This window comes from Phodopus roborovskii, unplaced genomic scaffold (assembly GCF_943737965.1).
Source record: "Phodopus roborovskii unplaced genomic scaffold, PHOROB, whole genome shotgun sequence".
Taxonomy (NCBI): Eukaryota; Metazoa; Chordata; class Mammalia; order Rodentia; family Cricetidae; genus Phodopus; species Phodopus roborovskii.
This window is the reverse complement of record NW_026126514.1, coordinates 4468452-4489590: the sequence shown is the minus strand read 5'-3', so window position 1 is coordinate 4489590 and position 21139 is coordinate 4468452. Positions and strand designations below refer to the sequence as shown.

Sequence of the window (21139 nt, the reverse complement as noted above, 5' to 3'; positions counted from 1 at the left end):
CAAAGGATAACATACGTTTCAGGTTCAATTATGTTCCTTTTTAAAACTCTGTAAGTGGGCTGAAGAGACGTCTCTGTGGTTTCTCTTAGAGGACCTGGGTTCAGTTACTAGCACCTATATCATGACTCATAACCACTGAAACCCAGTTCCAGAGGATCTGATGCCATCTTCTGATGGGAGATGTCATCCAGTAAATATGTTTCTCTCATTGGTTAATGAATAAAGCCCTATTGGCCAATAGGAAAGCAAGACAAGCAGGACTAGGAGACAAGGAGGATTCTGGGAGAGGTACTAAAGAGGAGTCAAGATGTAGGCCCTGAGAGAATAGATCTAGACCCATTCTCCAGTAAGATAAGATGACGTGGAAACACTTAGATAGATAGAAATGGGTTAATATTTAAGACAGAGCTAGCCAAAAAGAAACTCTATTAACTGGCCAACAGTTTTATAATTAATGCACTGTCTCTGGGTGTTATTTTGGGACTGACATGGCACTGGGACCAGGCTGGTGGGAAAATGCTCATAACAACCTTCTTACCTTTATAGGTACTAGGCATGCATATGATACATATTTAAACATGCAGGCAAAACATTCTTGCACATAAATAATTGTTAAAAAAGTAACCAACTCTAAAAGTTGAAAGAGTATACTGGTATCTGGTCTTGTGTGCAAACCCCACTTTACAAAGGTCTGATGCACAGTAGAACTTGAGCATGAACTGCTGAAAACAAAACCAGAAAGACAGATGGTAGGCAGTCCTCCCCAAAACTCAATTTCATATTGTGCATGTGATTGCTAATAGGCAAGCACTAAAAGCCATTTTCCTTGACAAAGAAGGGTTGATCAATTGTAAACATGGAGTTAACACTGTGGCCTTGCCAGGGAGCCAAAGCTCATCTGTGAGTCCGGTCCCAGCAAAGTCAGCTTCTTACCACAGTATCAAGATTTATGAAGTGAGGGAAAATAACCCATAATGCTTGTTTGTTTATTTTGTATCAGCTCAGCTCTCTGTTGTTTTAGGACATAAAAAGAAACCACACACCCCCAAAACCCATTTGTGTCTAGCTCATTTTTCCAGCCTCTGAATATGGTAATGAGAAGGAGCCAAGAGCTACTAGGGATGCAGTTCCCCCTGCAGTCCTGGAAGCTGACTTATGATGAAATTGCTACTTGGAGGAGGTTTTTCATGGTTTGAGATTGTACTCTATGAGTCAGGCTAGTTTTGTGATAAGAGCTGAAGCATTTGTGAGCCATTTTGAACACTTGATTATCTGGAGAAGAAAAAAGATGTTTGAAAGAGAAAAATAATAAAACCAGTCAGATAAAAAGCAACTTAGTTGATGTGTAACATGAAGATAAAGTCAAAGGAGACACAAGAATAGGGAGAAACAGTTCTCTTTAAAGAAACTCTTGGAAGTTAGTTATTATTATTTTTCATGGAATGCCTAGTGTGGTAGTGCATGGTGATACCTCAGTACTCAAGAAGTTGAGGCAGGAGGCTCATGGGTTCAATGCCAGTCTCGATTACATTGTGAAACACTATCTGGTTAAAAAAAAAGTGATTATATATTCAATTCCAGCAAAGAAAATTGTATTTTCTCGGGGAGGAGAGTGAAAGGGTAGAAATTTGCTCATATTGAAAATCTGATAGCCATATGTTATGTTTGCTTTTTAAAGATTCAACAATATTGACTATTTTAGGTATAAAACTATTCTATTCTACCAGTTGCTTTTTACCCAAGAGCAGCTTAATTGCCAATGAGTTGTTACTGAGATGGCATGCACAGATTTTACAGGGACAAAGGGACTTCATATGACACAAGTTGAAAGCCTGGGGCTTTACTAAATCTAAAGGCATCTCCCAGAGCCAGATTCCCCACTCCAGTGTGTGTAGAGTAAGAGCTCTGATTAGGGTCTAGCTATGACTTTCTGCTCTGATTCATTCTGTAACCTAAGACTTCACTGAGTAAGGTTTTCTGTTAATTTGCTTTTGCTTTGACTCTAGGAAGATCATATTCCTCCTTTCAGAATGTCTAGTTATATGAGCAATTTGGGGTTCAGAAAAATTCCTGTACCCATATTGGTAGGATGGTGAAAAAGGACCAATGACGTGAGAGATTTCTAAAAGGAATTTCCCAGTGACTTACTTAAATCTACACACTTAGTTTCTTGTCCCACAGGCAAAGAAAAACCTTCAAGGCTTCCTTGTTACAGAATTAGACGTCTCCCCTCTGCCATATATATATATATATATATATATATATATATATATATATATAATGAATCCAAGACATTTTGTTAACATGAGCTATACCTAATTTCCATTCTTGTTACTCTGAACACTGAATATGGAACTGTACGAAACCACAGCTCCTAGTCCTGCCCACATTTGCTGAGTTCTCTGAGATGTCTTCGCTCCCACTCACCTCCACTGAGATGATTTCATGACTCACTTGTCAGAGCACTACAGTTCATTTCTCTACAATGCATTTGAATCTCTCAGAGCTTTGCCAGCACTGTCCTTCTGTGCCATGTTTTCTTGTCCAACACCACTTCCTGATGACCTTGTCCATGAAGAGCTGGCTAAAACAATGCTCCCTTTGAGATCTAGTCTATTCCATTACTCACTTCATCCCATTGCTTATCAATACACCTTCACAGTGGCACACGACACAGTCATCTCATAATTCTTTCTTTGTGTAAGTCCAGCCTCTGTTCTCTGGACCAAGGACTTGGTTTTATTCATCAGTTGTCTTCCTAACGTCAGCACAGTGTGTATTACACCCAAGAACACAATCAGTACTGACGATGCGACTGAGCAAAATCAATTGCTAAATACTTTCAAAGTTGAAGGAGGGCAATGAGTCCATTCTTGGTTAGACTGAGTTTCTCCTTTCCTTTCTCTGGTTCTTAGAAACGAACAAGGCTTATTTTCACAATGTTTTCAGTATGTACATGTAAAACTTTGGGGGGGGGGCTACATCCTGGAACTAGTTGAAACAATTAAAATTAGTGATTTCATACCACTCTGCAAAGAGCTGAAACAGATAAGCTCTGGGGTCAGCATATGCCTTGTTCAGCTTTCTTTAAGGCACGGGGAGTAATAAAGCTTTCCATTTTATCTTCAATGAAATGATGTTGCTGAAATATCACCTCATTTTTTATGCCAGGGATGATTTCTTCTTACCTCCATGATGTCAAAAGGGAATTACTCTTATTAGAATGACAGATTACTAATGATGCTATATGAAAGAAAGAAGGACTAGCTGAAATCGTTGTAATCCAAACAGCCAACATACCCCTTCTCGACAGAGCATCCCTGCTTGATACTTTGAGCAGTCTCTGTAATATCACAGCTGTGTGGAAATTATTCTAAGCAGGAAGGAAATCAAAAGCAGGTGCCCATGAATTTTCTTTCCAGTGCACCATGCTTTAAAAGGTTTTAGAACTGGAGAGCATGATTAGGAGGTGCGATCACTGAATGCAAAAGAAAGAAGAATCTCTGGGGACTACAGTGTCTTGCAGGCTCACTGCCACGGAGATTTTCTCAAAAGATAGGACCACCCCCGGGTGGGGGATAGGTAGACAGGGGATCTCTCTAGACTTAGTCACCTGTTAGTTCTCTGGAAGAGTGACGTGTATTTGGTGGGTCTGAGTTCTACCCCATCTTTCTGTTATTGAGTACCATTAGTCTATCCAGGTCTACTTTTGGGTATTGTTTTCAGCATGGTGGAATTGCAGTAGTCTTTAAATGCCCAAGTATCTGCAAGTGCCAGCCATCACTACTACTTTTGTGCTGTAAGGCTCAAAATCCACAGAAGTTAACATTTTTCCATTACATCCAGGTGCTTGGGATACAGCCACAAGGGGTCTTGGGTAAACTGTATCCTGTTCTAGATCTTTCTTTTGTATGAGAGAAAATACACATTTTACAGGGAAGGTGGTAGTTTACTAATAATATAAGTCAAGAATATCAGTGTTAGGCCCAGCATGGTAGTGCATGCCTTTATTCCCAACATTTGGGAGACAAGAGGCTGGCTGATCTCTGTGAGTTCAAGGACACCCTGGTCTACATAGTGAGTTCCAGGACACCCAGGGCATCCTAGTGAGAGAGACCCTATCTCAAAAAACAAGAAACAAACAATAATCAACATTTTCTAGTTCAGTGCTATCTTTCCTCAAGAGCCTTAGCATTTATATTGTTAATTCCACTTAACACTAAACGTTTTTCCATGACTTAATAACTGCTGATTCCAGGAAGATTTAAAGTTTCAGGTTCTTTCAACTGGAAACTTAAAATGATCTCAGACAGTGTTGGTATAGGTATTCATCAGTCATCTAGTTCCTCAAAATCCAAGGGGGGGGGAGGAAGTGATACTGTGTGAATGTTGCTTGGTGTAAACACAGAGATGAGTGTGTGTTATGGTAAGTTAGTGAAGACATTTGTCATTCTTAGAATTAGACAAGAAGGGATCACTCTCAAATCAAGATTTTATTTTATCAAGAGTGACTTCTCTGAGCCAGGATCATTTCAGTCCACCTACAATTCCTCTGAGGACAAGGTTCACACATTCACTGAAGACTCCAAAGACCTTTGCCCACCTTGAAGCATTGATCTGGTTACAGTTCAGGAATATTTTTGGTTTGTTAACCATTATTTGCTACAAAGCCACACAACAAACTAGATTTCAGCTTCCCTCTTGTCAGTCATCAGGACTGTGTCTCTGGAGGCAGGTCTACAATGCTACCCAGAATGTCCCAAAGGAGCCACACCTTTAATGTACAGAGGACGCTACCCAAGATGGTATCAACCACCACTGTCTAGTGAGGATTGAAGGGAAGTCCTACTATTTATTACTTTAAACTAAAGAACTGGAAAATCAGAATAATTAGGATGCCTGCCTGCCATTGCAGAGGAAGGAGCAAAGTGCTGGGGGGTGGGTGGGAGGTGTGTAGAATTTTCTAACTTGCCCCATTAGATATGCCCCTATTAAGCTACTCCATGTTCATGACTTCTACAAGGACTCAAGAGTTTGAAGGACATTTGGTAAGGGGATGTTGAGGAGTGTTAATGTATTCAGAACTACCAAGTAACAATCAAGTATCTCTTGATGATGCTTCTAGAGCTCTAGCCATAAGAATTGGGTACAAGTGGGGTTTAAGTTAAATACATGTTAATTTTTAACAACTAAATATGATAGTATGAAAAATAAATGTTATAGAGTGTGTCAGCCATTAGCATAGCCATTGAAAAGGCAAAAATATGTCAACTTATTCATCAGGGTCTGGAAAATTAAAATGTTATATGTCCATGGGAAACATATTCTCAACTGTAAGTCCCTTCTAAAGAACTGGTATGTCTCTTGAATATAATTCCAGAGGGATGAGAAAAGTTCACAGTGATTATTTTTCTGCTTAAATAAGAGTCTTACTACTCAAAGAACTTTCTGCTAAAGTTATCTTGTTAGAATGATGTGGAGTTGGGTAGGGCATTTACAAAGATGGGAAAGGTGTGATTGGTACCATGTTCCCCAGGGAGGCAATAAAGGAAACAATCTGATTCTAGCTCCTTTCTTCTACCTGGAGGTGTAGGGGGTGTGGTTAGGTCACAGTGGTTGTTGCCTACCCTTGGGAATTCAATTTATGATATGCAGACACTCTAATCGAACTTGGAACCTTGTTCACTGCAGACCCTAGAAGTCCCATTTATTCCAGAGATCAACAGCATCAAATTAGCCCTGCCTCTACTACATTTCTTACATTAAAGGGCTGTATTAGTCTTGCCATGACGCTAAATCAATTCCCAAGAAAACCATTTGGTATGTGCTTCTTTTATTAAAGGGACAGATGACGTATTTCAGTCATATTTTGTTCCTTATAATCAAATCAATATTCAGGACACTAAAGCAAAGAGAAATTTCCCAGAAATAAATGCATTTTCTATATTCTGGAGGAATCATTTATTATTCTGGAGCTCATACAACTTCTAGGACATAATCTAAAGAGGTCTGGGTGAATTACTGTCTTATCGTTACAGGTGTGCATGCAGAGGTAAAGAAGTTAAGGTTTCAGGTAGTCTAGACTCACCTCTGTCAAGCTCTCAGTGAGGTCCACAGATGGGAAATGTCATTCATGGACTTATGTCATGTACTCCCCAGGGCTAGGAGGCATGGTAGGCACTTTACTTTCACACTTTTGTTTATTTTACAGTAGCCTCACAAAGGTTCTATTGCCATTTTCTCTTCAAGTTGTCAAACAATCTACTTAAAGTTAGAGTCATGAATGCAGAACAAAGTTAAAATCCCTGGTTACCTGATGCCACGGCCCTGGGCTTAATCACTGTGCACTGGGGAGGTTTTGGGGTACTAAGTGTAAAATGGAGTAATTTATTTTCAAGTCCTTAAAATTAGCACTTAAGAAAAAAAATCTATTATTTCAAGCTGTTGGCTCATGAGATTATTTTAGGGAAGCAGAGATTGTGGGGTAGTACTGATGTGTTTAAGGCTCTCAGGGTACTGAAGTGTTGGCCTGAAAGACATGATGAACTGTCTGAGTGTTTATGTTTTACTTCTCAAGTCCATTTAAAAACTGGTTTCTGTGAAACACCATCTATAAAAGGGACAGTTATATAAACATATCTGTGAGATTGAGAGCATGGTGATGAAACCATTGAAATTTTTGAAGAGTATTAAAACTCTTTTGTAGAATTGACATTTTTTTTTAAACCAAGGATGCCAAAAAATCAAAATGGTCATTAATTTTGTTATTTGTGTTAGTAAATGCTAGAAACTAACCAGAGAAGACACAACATTAGCCAAAGAAGAACTATAGTTACTTCTCCTACTTTCTTTTTTATATAATGCAAAATGAAGGACCTATAGTGAGTGGCATATTTGGGTTGCAGTCACTGACATACTTAGACACACCACAGAATGGCTAATGGTTAGTTCATGTCTGGATGGTAAAATAGGTTACCTTGTGAGTACTGGTAGAAATGCCACATGCCACGCTGGTAACTATTGTTATGCTTTGGCAATGGGAAATATATGCTTTTGGATTAAAAACAATGTCAGCTATATTTAAAATGATGCTGGAAACCATGCTGTAATGGGCAACTGTGCAGAGGTGAGGAGAGACTAAAATGATTTAAAAATCTTGGATTTTATCAGTTCTCTGCATTTTTCACCAGGGTAACCCCTGCCTCTGGAATTTTTTTTTTCTTCTTCAATTTATTCTGGTGTCAGGGTTGATTGAAAGGCAATAAATGCATAGTCTTAGAAAGACTGCATAGATTGACAGAATTTTTGGTCTCTCTGAAAATTCACCCATTGATTTGACAAGATAGTCCCATTCTGCACAGCTTGGGTGCAGTAGTCATTTCAAGATAACATGAAACTGAAGCAAACGATTTAGCAGCAGTATTAATACACCCAGGGTTCATCTCTGGCTTCAGGCTGAGCAAAACTTCTGGATGGTGCCTAGTACTGTCCACACTTGTCAGTGAGAAACAGCAACTTTCTTTTCCTTTTTTTTTTTTTTTTTTCGAGACAGGGTTTCTCTGTTGAGGTTGGCCCCCCAAACTCATAGAGATCCACCTGCCTCTGTCTCCGCCTCCTGAGAGCTGGATTTAAGGCATGCACCACCACCACCCAGCTGAAAGAGCAGCTTTCCACTGATGAATGCTCTCTGAAATCTGTTGTGAGAAACCGCAGCCGCATTGCACCCTCCACTCAGTGCTGGGAACACTTCTCTCTGAATGTAGTTTAGCTTCTTGGGCAAGGACAGAGCCAGATTCTTATGATAACACTTTGTATATTCTTTACAGTTTCTGAGAAGTCACAGAGTTGTGCCACGAGGCAGGGTGCAAATATTCTAATAATAAGAAATGAAACCCCTAAATAGAGATAGAGAGGAGATAGATAGATCGATAGATCGATCGATCGATAGATAGAGGGGTTGGTGGGATCCTGGAGGAGTTGGGGGTTGAGGGGAGATAAATATGGTCAAAGTACAGAGCATGAAATTAAAAAATTTCAGAAAACCACCCTTCAAAGATTATTTAATAGGAAGAAAATGGTGATCACTATAGACTGACATGAAATCACACTGAATGAGAACATGTGTCTATAATTTTCTGAATAGAATCCTCAACTGGCCTCTAAAGGTATCGATATTGTACACTTTGATTTGAGTCATGCATTGAGAAAGATTCAAAATATCCTTGAGACAAAACAGAGAAATGGGAGCCAGATCATGGCACAGTTCATCTGGGATCATAGCTGTTCCAAGAGTCACTCTAAATCAGCGGTTCTCACCTTCCCAACGCTGTGACACTTTGGTACAGTCCCTCATGCCGTGGTGACCCCAACCATAAAATTATTTTTGTTGCTGCTTCATAACTGCAGTTTTACCACTGTTATGAATCATAATGTAAACATGTGTATCCTCTGATGGCGACCCCTGTGAAAGGGTCATTTAACCTCAAAGGGATCATGACTCACGGGTTGAGAACCATTGCCCCAAATAGCAAACTGTATGGCTAATCTTGATTATCAACCCGATTGGACTTAGAATCACCCAGGAGGTTGGGGAAGATCTCGCTGTGTCTGAGAGTGCTTCCAGAGATGATCAATGGGAGGCAACCCTGCCCTACATGTAGGTGGCATCATCCCATAGGCAGGCAGATGAAATAAAAGGAGAAAGAGAAGAAAGCCAGCGGACATTGACATTCCCCTTCTCTGCTTCCAGGCCCACTGTGGTGTGACCTCAGCTGCTTTGCCATGTGTTTTCTGCCTCTGCTGGATGGTTTTATGTCAACTGGACGCAAGCTAAAGTCATCCGAGAGGAGGGAACCTCAACCAAGAAACTGCCTCCATAAGATCAGGCTGTAGGCAAGCTTGTAAATGCATTTTTAAAAATTAGACAATGTAGGAGGGTCCAGCCCACTGTTGGTGGCCTCACCTCTGGGCTGCTGCTCCTGGGTTCTACAATAAAGCAGGCTGAGCAAGTCATGCAGAGCAAACCAGCAAGCAGCACTCCTCCATAGCCTCTGCATCAGCTCCTGCCTCCAGGTTCCTGCCCTGTGTGAATTCCTGTTCTGATTTCTTACAGTGATTAATATTGTGGAAGTATAAGCCTAATAAAACCTTTCCTCCTGAAGTTGCTTTTGTATCATGATGTTTCATCACAGCTAAGATACTTCCACAATGGACTGACGCTTCTGAAGCCACAAACCAAAGGAAATCCTTTTCTGTAAATTCTCTATATAATTTGGCCAAAGCAAAAGAGAAGCCACTTACACATGCTATCTGATGGTGTTGCATAACACACAGTCCTGTAGATGATGTTCACTCACACTTCAAAAGAAGGGAAAGCATGTAACTCAATTCAGAAAACATTTAGTGAATAACAGCTTGAGGCAGCCAACTATGCTTGGAAGAAAGGAGGACATGATGTATCCAGCATTCACCACAGTGTATTAGAAAGGAGAAGGCATTTGACTAAGAAGATCTGGATACTTCCCTCAGCCTTGCCTTTTACAAATTAGCATTTCTGTGCCTCAGTTTTACTTACTTTCAAAATTACTTAAAAGAACATTATGCTATTCATTAAAAATAATAAGAACATACTTCATAAATGGGTAAAAAGATGATTAGTTGAGCTCTAGTGATTTGATCTGTAGGAAAAGCATGGAATTATGTACCACTTGACTTTTCATATAGGAAAACTGAGGCACACATGATGCTCAGAGGTGGAGGGGCTTTCCTTATGTGCAGTAGAAGGAATGGAAAAAGGAGTCCTGTGTGCAGTGCCACAGTAGTGAAGAGGTTTCTAGGTAGCCAAGACTCATTTTGGGAGAAGAAAAGAGCATGGTCAAAACTATAGCACCATGACTATACACATGCATTTACCGGAATAGTAATTGGTCTGGGCTAGCTGCAACATCTGCAGAAAGAATGCCCGGAAGAATGGTTTGACATTGTAGGAGAGGGAAGCTAGGGTCCATTTCAAAATACCCTGGCACTATGACCACAGCAGCAGATGTGGTCTCTGAGTTCGTAGGGAGACACCTGAATAGAATGTAGGAGAAGCAGGGACAAACGAGGTTCTCCTAGGAGCTAATTTGGAAATGCCTCTCAGCTGATCTGGTAAAGAGGCATTCAGATTTGGGGAAAGGAAACTGAAGCAGGAAATCTCTCCACGCCCAGCAGTGCACTGACATGAGTGGGGATCAAATGGAAAGGGCAGGCATCTTAGTTTTATGGACCTTACTGAAGAATTAACCCAAGAACCACCATTCCAAGTGATGGGTACAACAAGTTCTCTGCCAGTATGCAAGCATCCTGAAACCCATCGATAGAAACAGCCAATCAAGACTCAGTTTGTATTAAAGGACCTTCAGCTTTTACAATTAGTTTGATTTTGATACTGATGTCTCCTGACATCTGCCTAAGTAAACAGGGAAGAGGGACCAAGTACCATTGAAAATAATTCTCTTTACATTGTTTTTGACATTATTTTATTTACTCCTGTAGGCCATGAGGCTTGTTTGCAAGGAACTTCACCCATTGAACCATCTTCCTAGACCTGAATAATTTAAGTATAGTATTTCTAAAAAATATTTTGCAGTAGTCCTTTTGGAAGATGTCTCTTTATCCATGTGAGGACATCACAGGGAAAGCATGGTTCTGTACCTCTTCAGTCTAAGAGGCATTGCTTTTTGGTGCTGGACTTCAGTGTTTTCTAATACTGGGAAGGTAAATGGGAGGGAGAGGTCAGGGGGAAGCAAAGGATGAGTATAACATGGATAAAACATCTTCTGGAAGATGTAATATTTTCCTTTTTAGTAAGTTCTGAAGGTGGCTCTGTATTAAATGGGATGTTTTAATGAGATGAATGGATAAACCCTGAGAATTTAAGAACCTATAAATGTAAAGTGAATTTACCATAGGAAAGGCTCCATAGGCTTCTCCAAATCTATGACATCCAAATGAAATAGACCACTATGAAAATTATATGCACTTATTTACACCATGGGACAGATGCTACTAAGGACTTTCAGAAATAAGCAAGAAAAATTTGTACTTGGAAAGAAACTTATGTGTGTGCTTAGAGATGGCAAGGTTTTCTTTAGCTAAATTTCACAGCTCAATTTATTGCTTTTGTCTCTCTACATTCAGGACTAGAAGTTTGTAAAACTGAAATCATCTGCAATCCCAATAAACCAATAAGTATATCAGTTTTCTCACCGATTTGTTTGTTTGTTTGTTGTCTGGTTGTATCTTAAGGAGGCTAGATGGACTTCCAGTCATTTAGTTCAACACTTTGGTACCCAAACCATCCCAGATGAGAGTTGTTGGATTTTAAACGTTCCCTGAGTTCCCCTAGTATACTCCCTTAATGATTTCTGAGTACATGCCATGGCAGGAATTCAGTCACCTGCAGAATTCACCCCTGTGAAGAACTCAAAGCTTTGTTAGCACTACATGAAACAGGACAGGGGCTTGCTTGCTCTCTTGTCTGTTTCCCTGAATTCAGGCTGCTCTTCTCTTCTATTAGAGTTAGGACATTAAAGTGCATGGGGATAAATATTCCAGAAATGACAGAGGCGCTGGTGGGCATGCAAGAGTAGATTAGAAAGCTGGAAGTCCCACGCAAAGGAAGCTATCCTCCAAAGACAGGAGCTAAGGAGGCGACCCAATTAGTGTTCCTTTCCATAATTTCCCTGATTACATATCTCCTTTTGCCCCATGTGCTCTACCTAGTAAGTTCCCCTAGACATAGACCTAATCAAGAAGGCAGAATATTGATGCAAGGCAATTTAAATGAGAGCTGTGTTATGCTAAGATATGTGGCCAACAATGAGACCTAAACAACAGGGAGGCCCCTAAGGCATAAAAAGTGGCTGGACCAGATAACATGCTACTGTGGATTTCAAAGCAGACTAGGACAGAAAGAACAAAACTTCATTAGAGCAATTCCCTGAGGTCTAGGGTGTGGTAAGTGAAGCCCTCACAATTGATGTTACATTCCATTCCTGAATCAGGACAGAATGGATACTTCTTGGCTGGAATTCTTGGTTATGAGGTCCAGGTTATGAGGTCCAGATAAGGGTCCAGACCCTATCTGAAATGCTTGGGGCCAAAAGTGTTTTAGATTCCAGAATTTTTCAGATTTTAAAGTATTTGCCTATGTAAGCTATTTTGGGCATGGGACCGAAGTTATACACAAAACTCACTTGTTTTTCATATATACTGTATGCACAAAGTCTTATTATAGGTAGTTTCATGGATTATTTTTAGTGTCATCTCTGCTTTGACTATGACCTGGCACATGAAGTCAGGTGTGGAATTTTCCACTGCAGCATTGCACCACTGCTCAAATGCTTCAGTCTCAGAATTCCAGCTTAAGGATGTGTACATATGTGATCATGTATGTGTATATGTACATGATCCCATATGTGATCATGTATATGTACATGTATATGATTCCGTATGTGACCATATATATGAACATGTATATGATCCTGTATGAGGTCATGTATATGTATATGTACATGCATATATAATCCTGTGTGTGATCAGGATGAGAATCTGGGAAAGTAAGACAGGTCTCTAGCTACTGGCAGGCACTGAACTCACCACACCCTAGTGCATTAGAGCAGCAGGACATTGTAAGCTATACCAGGAAGGTCTTAGGCAGGAAGTTATCCCTTTAAAAATGTAAGTGATCATATATTGAGGTCCATTATATCCAACTTTGGACTTCATTATGAGTGAGGCAGAAGGTTTGAAAGGGCAAGTCTGAAGCTTATATGCCTGGCTTTCACCCTGATTCCCCAGCAGTTGTTTAAGAGCTGCACCAACATGGGGGGGTGTAGGTCACTCATGAAAGCCTCGGTGTCACTGCCTGCAAACCAGCATAACAACAGTGCAGACTACACACAGACTTTAAAACAATGCTCTTCTGTGGACTAATAAGTATGAAGTATTAGGCTCAGTTCTGTGCGTGCAGTCAGTGAATGCCGACCTGACTACAGCAAGAGATGAAGTCTCAGAATAAGGTCCATAGTCCAAGGTCACAGAAAAAATATGATGAAATAGAATGACCTAGACAGAGCTTTGTGGACCTTTATGAGAAAACCAATGTGTATGTGATGATAATAAATTAGGAGGAATACTAGAAGTACAGAGAAATTATCACCACCGTTCCTTTTTATTTCTGTTTACTGTGTGGTGGTAGATGATTACCAGTTTTATTGGAATGTTTTATAAGCTGCTAGATTTACTTACTGAGAATGAACAGATACGCAGGGATGCCTTTCAGCTGTGTTGTGTCACAGGCTCTCATTGGGTCTTCCCCTCACTTTAAGACAAGGTTAATTAGTGAGGAACATTTGTTTCAGAGAAGGGGAAAGGCTGGGCCTGCTGCATGATTCATCTCCCTGGAGGATGGGGGATGAAAGGGTGGAAGTCCTAAGGAGGGGCTCACAGCACTAAGTAGGGAAGTTTCTTGAGACAAACTTCTGACAAGCGTGCCACAGTGATATAGGCACTCTAACATTGCATGAGTTGACAGGTTCTAGAACCACACTTAAATGCTTGGCAACTCTTTCTTGTTCAAAGTTGTGCTTTTGAAAATTTTTCTCCCTTCTTATAGTAAGGGTTTTTTAATCCCAAATTCATGTTGTTCCAGCCCCTGCTTCCCCCTTTATATTCATGCTAGTCCCTTCTAATCCATGACTCACGGGTAACATGCCACCTTCTTGGGGGAGCCTCCAGTGACCTATCCTATCTGAAGTGGGCCTCTGACTCTTACATGTCCTCACTTCACTCTACACAGTGTAGCCTGGTGAAGGCATGGGGTATGGGGTCTGACTTGCCAAGTCCAAGATCTCTTTCTTCAGCGTGTGAACTTGGGTAAGCTAATTTATCTATCCACCCTCAGTTTCTTTATGTCTAGCAAATGGGAACAGTCCAAACACTCCCTTTTAGGATGGTTGTGAGAGCTAATCATGCTCAGCCTATTGCAGGGATCAAGATGATGGCTGCTGTTCCTTGAGCTTGCATATCTCTCGAAATCACTGCTGTATTACTTGCTATAGTCCTCTCCCTGCTCTGGAGTGCAAACACTTGGAAAGCAAGGACTTTGTATTGTTTGATGCTGGGATTTTAGACTCTAAAACAAGTCCCATACTGTGAGCTCAAACATCTTTGCTGAACAGATTATGTTTAAGTCCAATTTCAGTCAGACAGCAAGAGCATCTCTACTGAGGCACCCGAATGGCCAATCACGGCCTAATGAGATGATTGGTCTCTTGCCTAGACCCACTATTAATCATTATTCTTGTAGTCATATATCCTACTCTTTTTCTGCAGATCAAATACTCAAAGAGCTTTGTAAGCTGATTTTAGTATAAAATAATTTTGCTTTTTCAAAAAGCCAAATTATCCAATGATATTGAGTTATACTAACTTTTGCTTTCCACTTGTGATATGCCCCTTAACAACCAGCAGAAACCAGAAAGGATGTAGACAGACAGAAAAGTACGCGTTACAAAGGAAACCCTAGGACTTCTGAATCTGGAATGCAAAGAAAGACCCTTTCTAGTACTTCATTAATATCTCACATCTGTAGCCTACTTAGGGAAACCAAATGTGCTAATATTCACACTTCATAAGGAGCAAATGCACACTGTTCACTAAGACAGGGAAGCACAAAACGCCCTAAACACTAGGTCTGTCTTCCCTGCAATACACTGATGTATCATAACTGTCTTTAGAGAGGAAGCTACTGCCAGAACTGACCAGTTGCTCCCTCTTTGCTTTACATCCTGCTAAAGGTCAAGGTTGCTTCTCCTGTGCCTTTCAGACTGTAGGACAGCTCAGCTAAAGGTCGCCCTCAGAAGGGTTTTCCACCTCCTTTCTTTTTCTTAAAACATTTTTCCCCCTTAAAGAATTAATGTCAACGCAAGTATGTGCCTCTGACTTTATAGCGCCGCTAGCGTTTTGATGACTTACATAAAGGTTTTAAGCCCTGTCAGTAAAGGTTGTTAGCACCACCAACAATGCTATTGTCACCCCAAAAGAACAGAGCTAGCTGAAGCTCTGAGGTCTCAGCCTGGAACAGGTTGTGTAGGCACACTGATGCTACATTTTGTTTGTGTTTGCCTTTGCATGTACAATAAATGCTGTTTAAGAGATTGGTTACTGTGTCATAAAATAGTAAGGCTCAGGTATCCAAAGGCATTTCATAAATTTCCTAGGTCTTAATTTTATGTTCCACAGTCACTAGAATGTTGGGATTTCTTGTGATTAGAAGACTTTTATATCCTTAACCTTAAAATGATAATAATGTAGATTATGGCTCCAGACTTAATCTCTTCTTGCTTACTTGATACACACACACACACACACACACACACACACACACACACACACACACATCTTGTAGTTTTGAATATGAGCATTCTGTGGATGTTAAAGTATGACTGATGTCCAGGAATTGTAATTTCAAAATGAAATTCTAAGATTCAACCTTCGAATTCAACAACATGCATGCGCGCGCGCGCGCGCGTGTGTGTGTGTGTGTGTGTGTAAGAGAGAGAGAGAGAGAGAGAGAGAGAGAGAGAGTAAGTGTGTGTGTGGTGACCTGAGGTTGTTGTCCAGTGTTTTCCTCAATTGCTTTCTATCTTATTTTTCAAGATAGTTTCTCACTGATCCTGGAGCTTGCCAATTCTCCTGACTGTGCTAGTTGGGGCTGACCAGCAAGCCTCAGGGATCCTCTTGTCTCTATGTCCTCTGTGTCACTCAGCCTGGCTTTTCACTTGGGTGCTGGGAATTCAAACTTAGGGTCCTCATGCTTGTAAGCAAGCACTTTCCCATCTCTCAACCCCCAACTTTTTTTTTTTCTGACAGGTATGAATCTAGGTGATAACATTATTGACTGGGATAGTCATTTCAGAGAAAGAGCATACATTAAGGGGAACATGAGAGAAGGGATTCTCATATCAGCCATTCTAGAACACTTACCTTCATGATTGAGAGGAATCCGGCTTACTGTTTCCACCAATATGAGTCTCTAGCAGATGCCAAGGCACTTGGCATATTAATAACTAGTGGTTTTAAGAAAAGACACATGCTTGGGGCCATTTGGTGCACCAGCAATGTCTGAAGTGTTAAGGAGGAAGCATAAAGATGTCTCTGTTGAGACAGAAAAATGGCTAGGGAGCTTATGCTGTGAAACACTCAAGGTCCCTTGTGTTAATGATATGGACCCAAAGCAGTTGGAAAACTCAGTGTAAATGGCCTCGGATTGGATGTGTTTCATCCCGAAGCCCAGCTTACCTTATATCCTGATGACTTGATGTGTACTCCGCGTTTGGTCAGAGTGGATTTCATTCGGATGAAAAAGGACCGCTCAAGGGTGTTGTCAGTGGTTAGCAGACTGGGGCTGGTTGTCTCCACTGAGGAATAGAAAAAAAAAAAAACATACACACTCATGGGATTTAAGTCTCCACAGAGCCCCTCATAGCTACTGCTCAGGTGCAACCCTTGAGTTCACTAAAAATAAATGACTGATGGGTGCTAAGAGTGTAGTAATCAATTTACCTCACTTAGAAAATGTTTACTTTGCAGAAAATAAAAAAGAAAAATTAAGGTGCTAAAAGAAACTCCTTTCCTGTTCCTAGCAAGGGCTTTTCAGTTCTTTTAATTTGCTGCAGCTCCCTAAGTGGGGCCTAATAGTAAGTAATTGCAGCTTCCTTTGAGGGTTGGCTGGTGTGCATAGGCAGCAGTGCTTAGAAAGGGGAGCGCCCAAATGTTGATGGGATGAACCAAACGGTAGGCAGAGAGAGATGCCGTGGCGACAGGTACAGAGGTCCCGCTCTTGGTTCTCTCTACATCCTTCTCAGTTGATTACTTTCATTGTGAAGAGAGACTATGACATTTTCTCATCCCGCTCCAGATGGACACATGAGAATGGGATGCACAGGCAGAGAGAAAGAAAATCTACCCAAATATCACATTCTTATCACAATGGCTTTTTGCCCCAGCCATTAGCCAAACAACAGTCTGCTTTTCTATTTCTCTGATTTTATTCATTTTGTTTGTTAATTGTGTGTGTCTGTGTCTGTGTGGGGCTGTGTACATGAGTGGAGGTGCTACAGAGGCCAGAAGAGGGTGCTTACCCTCCCGTGGCTGGAGTTACAGGCATTTGTTTTTGAGTTGCTAGCTGTGGATCCTGGGCAGTGAACAGGGGTCCTCTGCAAGAGCAATGCTTGTTCTTAACTGCTGAGGTATCTATCTCTACTTCTGCACTGTTAATACAAGACATTGCCTCTCTTATTCAAAGTATTCCTATTATATGCTTCCAGACTGAGTAGAATATGTTTTTACCTGTCTAACTCAAGTGGTGGTTGGCCATCTGCTGTCCTAAGACCTTTATGTAAGCAGGCCAGAGGGCAATGTAAGTCAATTTTCTTTTAAAACAAATTTGAAGGGATTTTTGGAATTGAAGTATTTTCCTGCAAATAAGTTACGTTTGGGAATTTTATACTAATAGATATCCTAATATTAGTCTTCTTAGATATTAACATTTTTTCTTACTTGAAAGTTAAAAATTTAAGTCCATCAACAAACTGGATGTCTTTTGGTTAGCTTTAATCTAACACTACATTTTCTTTTTTTCTGGAATGGAGTTTGAAGAACAATACATGTAATAAAGACCTGTGAGAGGCTAGGGAACTCTATTTCACACCATGAATCCTGGGAAGCAGAGGCAGAGGCAGGTAGATCTTAATGATTTCAAGGCCAGCATGCTTGCATACTGAGTTCCTGGCTAGCCAAGGCTACATAGTGAGAGGCTGTCTCAAGAGATGAAGAAAGAAAGGAAAGAGGAAAGAAAAGAGATGGGGGAGAAGAGAGAAAGGAAAAAGAGCTGTAAGAAGTATAGAACAAAACTATTAAAGAAGATTAGAAATTGGAAAAACTTCAAATTTTGATATGCTATTATACATTTCAAAGAAGCAATCTTTTTTTTTTTTATATTAAATGTGACGCTCAGATGACAGAAGAATATGCTATTCTAATCTCAGCAACCATGCTATTTGTGGTCCAGGGATTTTCTTATGTCATTCATATCTCAGCAAGTCTCAGTTTCCAACACTAGTAGCATTACTACTCTGGGGTGATGAGATGGCGGACAACTGCCCCTTTCTTACGTGACTCTCTCAAGGCTTTCTCTCTCTCTTTTTTTGTTTTAGAGAGCATGGATCTGATGTCATTTTAAATGTACAGCTTTTTATCACTCGAGGGAAAAGCAGAGCCATGTTATATTTAGTACTTTCATTTCTTCTGATTAAATATGAATTACTATGAAATTTTTCTCATCATCTAACACGCCATAATACGCCAACAGCTTTTTAATACACTATATAAGCACAAACTTCTGCTCTAAGAGTTTAATTTGCCCCTCTAATCCAATCACATCAACCTTATTTCTCTTATCAGAGATTCCCATTTTGAATTAAATGAGCTCATTAGTTTTAATCAAAAGCAGAGAGATCAAAACTTAAACGTAAATGCTTCAGATCAGAGCTGTCAGTCAGCCGTGCAGTTCTATTTTACTAAAACACAAGATCAGAGACCCTTAGAACCAATTTTTTTTTCTCGTAAGGGATGCCGAGAGCTTGAAGATGCCATATCCTTTTTTTTTTTTTTTTTTTCCTTCCAAGGACAGATTATACATTTAAGGTTAGACTTAATTTATAGCAGTTTTTCATCCTGCTGGAAATGGAAAAGTATGCCAATCTACTGTTGTCCCTTTCATTTTATTGATACTGGCTTGAACTAACGTAAAGCCATCAGAACCCACACCCCAAGCTCAACCTTTAAAAATTTAGTTCTGTTCAGCAAGATTGTGTTTGCAATAGCAGAGGAAGAGAGAAAAAGAAACTTCTCAGAGAGGAGAAGTACGTGTTTTAGGGCTTTAGGGGTAGGGTTCTGGGTATCCTCAGTCAGTCAGGAAGGGGTCACCTCATTGTAGAAGGGAAAGTAATTCAGGCATGCTGTGAAATACTTGCTGTTTTCCGGATGGGAACTGCACAGTAAAACACTTAGGAGTGTAGAGGAGAGATGGCAGTAAGGGGGCTTCCAGCTGGGTGAAAACACAGCTTCGCAGGAGCTGTGGAGCCAAACACTGTGTCATGTTCTGGCTGAGGCAGGAGTACATGTTACAACAGTAATTGCCTAAACATGCAGGGTAATGTTAATTACGCTGGGGATAAGTGGTGTGAAAAGAATGCTAAGGTCAGGTTCTGCCCCACTGAAGCCAAGATTTAGAATCCAAATTAACCGTCATACTTCACCTCAAGAGCAAGGCGACCGAGGAGTTGATCAGAAGTAGATGGGGCAACCTTCAGAGCTTGGTTTCTGACAGGGACTTGTACTTTAACTCTCTACAGCTTTGGGGTTCTGAGGACAGAAGCAGAATGAACCTGCCACAGTGTACCTTTCAATGGGACAGGTGACAACTTACTCAAAACACACTCAACTACCACCATGCTTCCTATGTGGTAGCAAACGTGAGTGATTTATCCCATTTGTGACAGTGGAGTCTCACCCGTGAAAGAGGTTTTATCTGCAACGTGACAGGCAAGGACAGTCGCCTCCAAAGAGCAGCCTTTTGAGTGAGTTGAGCATCAAAGTGGGGTAGAAGGAAGGCTGTACCAGGGTAGGAGGAAGCCTGTACTGGGGTACAAGGCGCAATGGCTGGGCTGTGGCTACTGAGAATGTGGTGCTGAGTGGAGAACGAACACGAGGGATGGATGGAGCAGTAAGAGAAGTCATTGAGACCTGGGTTTTCCAGATACAGTAGCTCCATCTAACATCTAACAAAGTATTTTGGGGTGCTTTCTAGGTATGGAATGACTTTTTGTCCATTCCTAGAGACTGGCTGCTACTGACTGCCTCATGCTCTGATAAGTTTGGGATTCCAGGAAGTTCTAACCATTGCCTGAAACACAAGGCAGATCTACGGAAAAGCTGAGTTGAGTGGTCAGATATTAGTCATGTCCATCTTATCCTATGAAATATACACCAGGAGAGGAAAGCCCAAAAACAAGAGTGGCATAATGAAATGCTAAATAAAATAAAAATATAGAAATATACCCTTTTTTTTTTTGTTCTGCTGAATCTCAGGGGTTCTAACTCTTTAAAAATTGTGTGTGTGTGTGTGTGTGTGGGGATGTTCACGGAATCTAGAGAGAGACAGAGAGAGAGAAAGAGAGAGAGAGAGAGAGAGAGAGAGAGAGAGAGAGAGAGAGAGAGAGTTAGTTTCAGGGAATCCATGGTGTGAGTGTGTGAGTCTGTGTTCAGTTGTCCATGGAGGTCAGAGGCATTAGATTGCCTGAAGCTGGAGTTATAGGCAGTTGTGAGTCATTCACGGTGGGTGTTAGGAACAAAACTTGGGCCCTCTATAGGAGGCACCTGTTCTTTCTAATAACACAGCAATCCCTCCATCCCCTCAACTTTTAAATATGTCTATATTGCTGCAGTTCTTGGAATGTCAGTTTTGATACAATTCATAAGATTTAAAGAAAAATTCATGATGAAATACATAATGTTTTTATGTTGGCAAATGCTATCCTCAAAATGAGATCTGCTGTCATCATGCATCTGCTAGTGAGTCCATTACATGGGATGGGGTGGTGCTTTCTTCTCCTCCTTAGTTAGAGACAGGAGGTGGTGGAGAAGGTAGAGGAGGTAGCAGGTGTCAAGATCTACATAGCTTTTCCAGGATGGAAATGAAGGACAGGTGCATTCTGAATACTTTCACTATCTGTTGTGCGGTCTCCACAAGTGCATGGGCATAGTGTCAGGGGGACCCTTATTTCGGTACAAGTAAGAGCTTTTCAGCAGTTCTAGCATCTGAACCCTCCAAATACTGTCAAACCCTGATGTGTGCAGAAAGAAACAAAGAAAGAAAAATTAAGCTTTAAGAAATGTTTTTTTCTCAATAGATATTTTTCTTTGTATAAGAAAAACATAATTGGTATAGGTCTTCATGACATGCAATTAAATATAGCCATTCCTGGATCGCCATGCAAGATTGGTTCCACAACCCTCACAGGTACCCAAC

General features: G+C 40.7%; 1 protein-coding gene across 13 annotated transcripts in view; it reads right to left on the bottom strand.

The window, feature by feature from the left end:
• The window catches only part of Npas3 (neuronal PAS domain protein 3), an 809049-nt gene that overhangs the window by 47989 nt on the left and 739921 nt on the right, over positions 1-21139 (bottom strand). For all 13 annotated transcript variants that reach the window (XM_051195837.1, XM_051195838.1, XM_051195844.1 and 10 more), the window contains one exon: positions 16348-16466. In XM_051195837.1, coding sequence (XP_051051794.1) covers positions 16348-16466 — 119 coding nt within the window. The remainder of the gene's footprint in view (positions 1-16347; positions 16467-21139) is intronic.